General features: G+C 44.7%; 1 protein-coding gene across 3 annotated transcripts; it reads right to left on the bottom strand.

The window, feature by feature from the left end:
- Positions 1-2,604: 2,604 nt before the first annotated feature.
- Positions 2,605-9,033, bottom strand: LOC307247876 (chloride intracellular channel protein 5-like). Of its 3 annotated transcripts, none has more exons than XM_080024011.1 (6): positions 8,894-9,033; positions 6,852-6,961; positions 5,869-5,994; positions 5,431-5,537; positions 4,622-4,803; positions 2,605-4,130 (listed from the first exon to the last, which is right to left on the bottom strand). In XM_080024011.1, exons 2-6 carry the CDS (start codon positions 6,905-6,907, stop codon positions 3,966-3,968), a joined length of 636 nt encoding a protein of 211 aa, XP_079880137.1. In that variant the 5' UTR covers positions 6,908-6,961; positions 8,894-9,033; the 3' UTR covers positions 2,605-3,965. The 3 variants fall into 3 exon arrangements, with proteins under 3 accessions (XP_079880137.1, XP_079880136.1, XP_079880138.1); XM_080024010.1 differs by having other exon boundaries at positions 8,701-9,029; XM_080024012.1 differs by lacking the exon at positions 8,894-9,033 and adding an exon at positions 8,594-8,628.
- Between the last annotated feature and the right edge of the window lie 1,484 nt (positions 9,034-10,517).

The following is a 10,517-nucleotide window of genomic DNA, read 5'->3' as shown; positions in this document are numbered from 1 at the left end:
GGGGGGGCGCAGCACACCCCGGCTCGGATCCGCGTCTATAAGCCGCGGAGATGGGTAACAGAGAGCGGCCGTGTATGCCGTCGCGTCTCACCTTTTTCCTGCGGTTCGGTCCGTATGTTATCCCGGGGTTAAAATCCAAAGAGCGGGGGGGTACGGCGCGGCGCGGCGCGGCGCTGCGGCTGGTCAGACTGGTGCGACTGGCGCTCCAGCCTTGTGGCGATGCCGGACTCGTGGACGAATCGCTCGGCGCGAACGAATGTTCGACATGACTCGGGAGCCTGGAGTCGCTCTGTTCGCTGAGCGACAGAGAGTTGTTCGTTCGTTCGTTCTTTCTTTCTTTCTTTCTTTCTTTCTTTCGTTAGTTTCGTCCGCTCGGACAATCTTTGACTTGCTCGCTCAACGTCACCGGGGAGGAGTAGGACTAATTAGTTCACGTGTGGGGAAAAAAAAGAGCAGGATTCTCCTTGAACGTGAGTGATTTACACTTTGACGTCATTGTTGTGCAGAGTTTTCATTGTTTGTGCAGCGTTGTCATTGTTTGTGCAGCGTTTTCATTGTTTGTGCAGCGTTTTCATTGTTTGTGCAGCGTTGTCATTGTTTGTGCAGCGTTTTCATGGCGCCTCAATAAATCATTGTCGCAGCTCGTGTTTCCAAAGTTTCAACGTCGAATTCGCCAACTCGCTCGCTCAGCGCCACGTCACACGTCCCGTCGACCTGATTGGTTGTTGGTCTGTCCAATTGCGAGACATTTCGCTCCTCGTGACGTCCCAGCTGAGAATGACCTCAGGGATTCCAGACTGATGCGCATTGGCGAGGCCGAATCATTACGACAGGACACAATAAAAGAATAAAATGGAGCCCAACCGCCCTTTTCCGCCATTGTTCAGCGTCGCTCAGCGTTTGCTCCTTTTTTTTATTATTATTATTTTTATTATTGAGTCACTCGTCAGGAACAGAATCCTGGAAAAAAAAAAAAAGTCGAACCTTACGTCAGCACGGCCTCCGTCTTCCCTGTTCGCTCCGCCCACTTTTGCAGAGGAGCAGGCGCCTGAGAGACGGTCTGCGGCTTTACACCACGGACGAAAAACGCAAATAAACAACAACAACAACAACAAAAAGCACATAATTCTTCAGGGGAGTGAAACAAGCTACGGCCACGATGATGGACGGAGGGCGGACACAATTCCAAGAGAAATAAAACATATATCAATAATGAATGCATTCATACATACATACATACATACTAGATATACAAGACAAGAAACAACAACATAGATGGATAGATAATTATCAGTAGTATTATTATCAGTATTATTATTAGTATTATTATTATTATTATTATTATTGGGTGTCCAGCTCGCACTATTGGTTGCTTCGCGCCGGGTCGGGCAGGAGCAGATGCTGCGTTCCGGGGGAACTCGTACAAAAATGTATTTTGAATTGATGCTGCGTTCCGCGGCAACTCGGAACTTGTAAATCCGCCCGATGGGAGGTGATAATGCTGCGTTTCGCGGGACCAGCGCGACCGACCTGAAGCCCGTGCATTTCTGCCTGGAGCTCTATTTAAGCATCATCATTATTATTATTATTATTATTATATGAATCATGAATATGCATACCACAACTGGACAATAACGTAGGGATGTCAGTACTGGGTGCTTGTACTAAGAAAATGCAGCGATAAAAACTTCAAAACCTTGGGGGTGCCACGGTGAGGAACGCTTCCCGCCGGTTAATAGACGCACGGCAGCACATTTTACAGCGGGGATTTTCCTGCGCGGAGTGCACAGGCTCTAATTACGGATGAAGTGAGACGGGTCCCGATCCATACCTGATCTAGGGTCTCCCGTCGCCCGCCCTCCTCTCCCCCATTGACGAGCGGACTGTGCTGCCACTCCGCTGCGCGTACTCACTTCCACTTTCACTTAGCGTCAGACTAACTATTGACAACACGCTGAGCACTTTACAAATGGCTGTTTTTTTGTTTTTTTTTAATTTGATGAACGTTGGCGCCGATACGCGAATATGAACTACATGGGTTTTATTTCTATACAAAAAACAAAAAGAAGCAAAACGACGGTGGACAAGTAATGTCGTCGGTGGAAGCCCGAACACCGTGTAATACCGGTTACACGGATAACCGCAGCCCTCACGCCAACCTGTTCTGCATCACATGTGGCAGCAGTCCAAAGTCATTTCCTTATTATTCGAACTCAAAATGTCAGTATTTTGATCTTAAAAGTACTTTTAATCTTGAAATTATCCAGTATTTTAATCTGCACCGGCAAGTACCCAGGAATGAAAGAAACGGACGTCTTTACAATAGTGTGTTACCGCTTGTGCGTGCGTGTGTCACGCAGGTGAAACGAGGTAAAGAGAAGTACAGCGTGCCCTGCTGGTTTTGTGCTGATGAAGTTGTGGACACTACCCTCTGCTGGTTCAAACGAATGAATGCATCAAATTGCATTTTGACGCAACTTTTGAGCACCCACCGCGACAAACTTCCACCACACCAAACTTGATGATGATGATGATGCTGCTGCTGATGATGATGATGCGGACATGATAAATGAGACGCTGAGACACAAATGAGCCCAACCCAGCTCAATCTCTGAGAAAATAGATTTATTATTCAAATAAGATGTATACACTCGATTTGTTCACGGTTGAAATCATCACAAACGTACATGAGCAAAGAGGAGTTCGATTCATTTACAAACACGATGGTGATGCCTTGTTATGTATTGCATGATTTCTATCACAATAACTCAAAATCCATGAGAATTGTCTGGCAAAATCATCTATTTCTCCCCCAAACATTCATATTGATCCCATTTATATAATTTGTCTTACTGTACACAGATCTGGATGCTGATGAAAAGTCGATTTTTTTTTCTTAAGTGCCTTTTAGTGAACAAATCATTTATTAAAAAGTCTTTTTTTTTGTTCATAATGATTGATTAGATTGGTAGTATGCAATTCCCAATAATATTTTGGGGATTTCAATTTGGCTTAAAATAGGCTTGCCGACCTTTGTTGCTTGTCAAATCAACCTATAGTATATATATATGAGTTTATTCTGATTAACGAGGACGAACAAAAATGAACTCTTCATTAACATACATCATCCTACCCAAAGTATTAATGGTTCACGTAATATTTCTGATTAAATATTTCAACAAGCAGGACATTTCAGCAGCATTCCTTTCATACCAAACACATGACTTTGGCTGAGCAACCCTCCTCACCTTACCATAAAATAATCACTCGCATCCATTAGCACTTTTCAAAATAAAAACAAATTGTAGAGATACTTAAATATTTAAATACCATTATTAAATTATCACTATTAAACATAAAAATGTGTAAAAAATAAAACTTCTGGAGCATCGGCTCGAATATCTGACATAGTTTAAGCTGCAGTAAATTTATAGGCCAATACTTTTGAAAAAAAACCCATTTTTTTTTAATATTCAATTTCAATATCCTCAAGATGAAAGTAGCTTCGTCGTTCCTTAAAAAGCATTTTAATCACCTTTAGATGAAAATCTCCTGGATCGGGGTTCTCAAACTGGGCTCTGCCGCCCCCTAAGGGTTAACGAGGGAGCCCGCAGCAAAGTTACTATTTTCGTTTGGGGAAACCCCCTGTCCTAAATCTTATGTCTTAGGCGCAACGCGAGACTAAAGAGAGATTCAATTGAGATATTTGATATAACATATTGACTCCTCGATGAAAGAGAAGAGAGAAGTCCACCTCCAGTATCACCTGTTCCATGCATTAACAATAAGATAATCTGCCCACCGCCAACGCACATCCCGCACCCAGCCAAAGGTCTAGGTTAATAATCAGTGGTTGTTTTTTTATAACCCACGTACCATAGTTTTATTGTGATACATTTTCTAACTGGGTTGGCCATAAAGGGCCAAAGTCGGGGCGAGTATCCTGGGATGGCGACCGGAGCCCGTCACTTGCCGAGCCTCTTTGCGACGTCCTCGTAGGCCAGCTCGATCTCGCCGTCCGCGGCACACGTGTGCGTGAACTCGTCCCGGCTGTAGGCGTTGCCGAGGTAACGCCACAGCCCCCGGAATTCTTCCGGGATGTCATAGTTGCGGTATTTCTTGGCGACCACCTGAAGATCAAGAGGGAAAAATGCCCCAAAGTATTATTTGCAATGCTGCACGGTTCCCAGCGTTAGGTGTGTACATACACCGCAATACACCTTCAAACCTGGGGACCATTCAGCAAAAAACACCGTATGTCTTTAGGTTTGGCATCATGTGACAACGTGCAAATTCCATGTATATGTACTGAGACGAGAATGAAACCCAGATCTCAGCAGCACGTTACCCTTGATGGCCGCCGAGTCAACCTCACCAAACTAGTGACGCACGACTCGTTAACGATTTGTCCGTAGCGAACACATCTTTTAAGCGAGTCAGGAGTTAGGAGGAACTCCGGAGAAAGAGTCGTTCGTCCGTCCCATTTCTCAACCCGGTAAACACAGCCACCCGGACCGACCAAATCAAAGGAGCGAAGAGTCGGAAAAAATCCCACTCGTCAAGAATGGAGTCTTGAGAGAGAGTCGAGCGTTTGGCTGCTCACATGTGACGCCGGGTTTACCTTGACCACGTGCAGTTTTGGCAGCAGGTTGCAGTCGGCCAGTGTAAGAAGGTCGCCGTCCAGGAACTTTCGGGCGGAGCCTCGGTCGGAGACGTGGCTTCCCTCCTGGACCTCCTCCGGCAGGGGGCTCAGCAGGTACTGGTCCAGCTTGGCCAGGGCTTTGTTCAAGCTCTTCTCCAGCGCTGACGAGGGGGCGCGAGCACAGAGTACACCGTGGGTTTTTCGAGGCGGTGTTTTTTTTCGCATGCAGCCTCACACACACACGACACACATTCATATGCATACACATGCGACAACACATGCGGATGAGAGTATGTCAACAAAAGTACAGGTGCGAAAATCCTAACGCACACACAAACACACAGACACACACACACACACACACACACACAGTATATACAGTATACGTAAAAAATACATTTTCATACACAGATAATGTATGTACACATAAAGACACACATGCATGGATAAATACATGGAATCTTTTTCGCTTTCTCTCTCACTCTCGGTCACACACACACACACACACACACACACACACAGACACACACAAAATTAAGCATGCATTCTGGCCGCCATACTGAAACGCCATCACTGAAAATGTAATTGGAAAAGGGACTCGCTGAAAGATGTCACAATGCCACAGCATCTGCTGTATGTATGCGCGCGCACACACGCACACAGTATATATATGCCAAAAATATTTACATATACAGATAATGTATGTACACATAAAGACACACATGCATCGATAAATACATAGAACCTTCACACACACACATTGATTGCAGAGATCTAATCCCACTGACCTTTGTGGTTCTCTGGTTTTGTGTTTTTCACGTAGGCAGAGAACTTGGAGAAGATGTCATTTCCTGCTGTGTTGGATTCATGGTTCCTTGCTGCCAGTTTGGGATACCTGGAGTGGAAGGACGCACACCGCAGCATTTTTCGCCTTATTATGTGTTTGATTGTGTGTGTGTGCGTGTGTGTCTTCTTTTTATTGTGTAAACGTATTGGGCGTGTCTCTCTGTGCATTTGCGTCTCTTGCATTCGCGGGGCACTCATAACAACGGTTGCCAACTCTGCAACCACTTCTAAAAGATTTACCTCTTCAGATCGACGGTGGTGACGTTGAAGACAACTCCCTTCAGCCACAGCATCATGAAGAGATGCTGTAGGATACTTACGGCTTTTCTTTTTTTATCCTTATCGTACTTGTTATCTTATCTTATCTTATCTTATCGTACTTGGGCGGAGGCAGCATCTCCTCCAGGTACTCCTCGATCTTGTTGACGTCGGTGCGGACATCGCCCTCGAAAGTCAGGAAGGGCGGGTGGGTTCCTGGAGCCAAGTTGTGGAGGTCCAACGGCTTCCTGGAGCGGGACACAACAACGGGCGTGGTCAGCGCCTGTGGCCAGCATCGAATTTTAGGCCACGATGAATTTGTGAAACAATTTGTCCTTTTTTGTTCATTGTATACCATTATACCAGTAAAGTATAACCCTATAATAATAATATGTGTCCACCTATGGCAGAGGATCTCATCTATTGACATTGGAACACTGGAACACAGCATTTCAAGATTCAAGACATTTAACCCAACTGCTGGCAACCAAGCTTATTTTCATTTTATTTATTATAATAAATAATAATAATAATAATAATAATAATAATAATAATAATAATAATTATTATTATTATTATAACAATAATAATAATAATAATTATAACAATAATATTATAATAATTAATACAAATATTTTTTTAACATTTCTAAAATTGGTTTCAAATTCCCCTCAAATTTTGAATGAAAACATGATGATTGTGGAATATAACGATTTTACAAAATCATCGCTGTTCGGGCAAATAATTTCAATCGGGGGATGATGTGCCAGCGTGGGTGGCAGAAGACCTCTCCGAGAGAGTGGGAATCACAAAAATACTGAACCTCTGTCAAAATGATTTTCCCCTCATTTTAATTTATTCCTCTGTCATTCTTTCCTGTCGCGAAGGAAACAAACGAACGAACTGTTCTGAGTCGTTTCAAAGATTAGTTCAGTACGAACGAATCGTTTGCGAATCTTGTCTCACTGTTCTTTAAATGGAGAGAACGTTTGTCACGTCACAGTTGTTGTATTGATGTGAGGACGCCTCACTCGTCATCTCCCCGAACTCGGATGAGACGGCGTTTCGCGTGTTTTTCCCGTCCATCTCCGTGACGTCACGGTACCTTTTCAGATCGACGGTGGTGACGTTGAAGGCAACTCCCTTCAGCCACAGGATCATGAAGAGACGCTGCGAGAACGGACAGTTCCCGATGGTCTCCCCGTCGCTCCCCGCCTGCACCGCACACACACACACGCACGCACGCACGCACACGCACGCACACACACACACACACACACACACACACACGCACGTACATGAATGCAAAGCGTGATGGACTAATGACAACCTCGTTAAAAGACAATCGCTCAGATACAAACGCCTGCAGACGCGGACACTTTCCAAAACAACACGCACGCACGCACGCACGCACGCACACACACGCACACACACACACACAGGTGTGCTGCGGGCGTGTGCACCACTGCAAGCAAACACCGTAACGAGACACCAGGGGCGGCATGAATAATCCACGCTCCTTCCATTTGCCGCTCCGCTGGACGCAGACACGCGGACACAGCCGCGCCGGCTCCTCCCGAGCGCTCAGCGCGGTCCCTCCGTCCCTGGAAGGTGCGAAGGTTCTGGCGCTAAAGCCACTTTTCCCCGAAAGGGAAGATGAAGAGTTTCAATATATATCGACTCTGTCTCGACTTTCTAATGTCGCCAGGGTTGTTTGTTGGTTTGTTGGTTTGTTGGTTTGTTGGTTTGTTTAATCCGGAAATATTCTTTCTTTTTAAGATATTAATTTTTTTTTTATTAAATTGGTTTGTTTTTTTTGCGTCAAACTGATACATTTTCTATCTTTTCCGCGGGAAATTGAACCCCAACCCAATGTGGCTTGGCTCATTTCTCTGTGTTGTACCTTATTTGTTACTGAAAAATAGAGAATGTTTTACATACTCTATCTATCTATCCATCTATCCATCTTTCTATCTATCTATCTATCTATTTATCAATCTATCGGTCTATCTGTCTGTCTGTCTGTCTATCTATCTATCTGTCTATCCATCCATCTATCCATCCATCCATCCATCCATCTATCTATCTATCTATCCATCCATCCATCTATCTATCTATCTATCAATCTATCCATCTATCTATCCATTCATCGAGCTATCCATCTATATTTTTGGGGAAATATACTATATCATTGGCATATGAATTGTTTCACTTGGGCACAGACAGTATTTTCAGCCTTGAAACTGAATTCATTTCAGCTTGGACACTTTCTTGAGTATAATAGAAAAACACACATATTTCCATATATTAAAAGAAAACAAACAATATATGGATACACACAGTAACAGTTTCCTTTAGAGTGTCCACAGTAACTTCCAGCCTTTTATGTACAGGTCAGCAAGTTAGATGGTCCAATAGTTTAATTATGGTAATTGTATAGCATTTGGGTAAACACACACGGACACAAACAATTGTGCCAAACCCCAAGTAATTATTCAGGAGATAAAGAGAGAGAGAGAGATAAAGAGAGGGAGAGAAATAAAGAGACGGAGAGAGAGATTGCTCTCATCCATGGGTGTCAGGTTGCTGCAATCCTCCGGACACAACAAAACAAAACAAACAAAAGCAACATAGCTTGCACATGCATTAATGAGAGACTGTTCATAAACCGCACACACACACACACACACACACACACACACACACACACACACACACACACACACACACACACACACACACACACACACACACACACACACACACACACACACACACACACTGTAAGGCTCACTCATACACATACACACTTTATTCTAAATAGAAACTAATTTCTCTTGTTCATACCTGCCCAATCCACTTAATGTCTGGAGATCTCAAGTGCACACACACACACACACACACACACACACACACACACACACACACACACACACACACACACACACACGCACCTTGACGAATAGCTCGATATCTGGGTCTTTATCTTCTTCAGCTGCAATATCCGTCATGTTCAGGAGGAACAGCCTTCCCTTGATTGCGTATTTAAGTCCCCACAAGTGTGCTTGTATGAGTTTGTGTGTGTGTGTGCACGCGTGCGTGTGTGTGTGTGTATGTGTGTGTGCGTGTGTGTGTGTCTGCACGCACCTGTGGCACTTGCTTGGCGCGTAAACCCCGGGCTCCGTTTACACCAGCCCCCACTAAGGATGACCTGGTCCCATAGTGGCACAGGAAAACTCAGTCCCCAGGAGAAAGTGTGTGTGTGTGGGTGTGTGTGTGGGTGTGTGTGTGTGTGTGTGTGTGTGTGTGCATGCACTGGACAATTTGAGTGCAAGCTGAATTTATACCCCGCCCGCCCAGTGGACAGTGCAAGTGCAATGGCCAAAAATAACCCTAGGGTTAATGGGGGGTGTTCTGGGAAAGGAGGGAGGGAGGGAGGGAGGGCGGGCATACAGGGTTTGACCGACCGAAGAAGTGACGAGGTGAGGGGAGTGTCAGGGAAGGGCAGGGCAGGGAGGAGAGCACAGGAGAAGAATGGAATGGAAGAGGAGGGCAAGAGCGGGGCATGGAATCAGTCAGGATCCCTCTCAAGGCCGGCTCCAGGGTGGTTGGTGGCCCCCAACAAGACGTTAGCGGCCCCGACAGCTCATACGAATGAACAAAAACGTGCAGCTGGGCTGACTGGAATGACTGGAACGACTGGACTGCTAGCTCTGCTACCTTCAGGCAACAAGGTTATGGGACCGAGCCCGACCTGGCCCCTCTGTGTGGAGGTTGAATATTCTCCTTATGTTCTAGATGGTTTCCCCTCAGGTTCTCTAGTTTCCTCCCATCCTTGATACCTAGGGCAGCCCTGGATACCTCCCAGACACACTGTTGCCAATGGCGAAGGCATTAAACTCGAACTAGTTTTGGTCCCATTGCTTGTTAATAGCTAGGATGGATCAAATGCAGAGGACAACTTTCCCCATGGGGGTTATTGAAGTGGTTCTTCTTGTTCTTCTTTTTCTTTTTCTTCTTCTTCTTCTCCTCCTCCTCCTCCTCTTCCTCCTCCTCCTCCTTCTTCTTCATCTTCTTCCCACCCCAGTATATTTTGTCTCCAAACAGAAAATGAGGGCGTGTCAATTAGTGGAGCCTCACACATCGCCAACACCACGGCAACCAGTGATAAACAGGTCGGGCCTGACAGTGTAAGAGTTTCACTCTCATTTGCGACTAAAAATAGACGTGTGCAAAATGTAAAATGTATTTAGGAGCGAATAGGGAATGTGAAGCTGATGTCACATTACTGGAGCAAGCCACCATATTTGGGGGATCACTCGCATTGACTGTGAACGCCGGCCGGCATTTCTTCAGTGAAAAGTTGGCTTGGAAGTCTGGTTAGGTAAAAAAATCATCTCTATGCCAAAAGATGAACCTGCTGAATAGCCACAACCTCCTCTGGGACATGCAGGCTCCCATCTTTGAAAAGGCAACATCAAGTGTCAATTATTAACAATTTCAGCTTTTGTGAGTTTCTCCAAAAATGTAGATTTCTATATCTATTACATTGTTTTAAAGCCGTCTGGTTGCTTGTTATTGTATTAATAATTAAATCAATTCATTAATAAAATATACAAGAGTTTTTGTGTCTAGACGGACTGTGCAGACATTTTTTGGCGTTTGGAACTAAAAACTATTTATTATAGAGGTTGTTCATACTGTTTATAGTTTAAAGCCGTTTAAACTGTAAATAATCCTAATTATTAAACACAGTTGAAGCAGAAAAAGA

Source organism: Zeus faber (assembly GCF_960531495.2).
Source record: "Zeus faber genome assembly, chromosome: 2".
NCBI classification, from domain to species: Eukaryota; Metazoa; Chordata; class Actinopteri; order Zeiformes; family Zeidae; genus Zeus; species Zeus faber.
The sequence above is the reverse complement of the archived record's forward strand: the minus strand, read 5'-3'. Positions and strand labels throughout refer to the sequence as shown.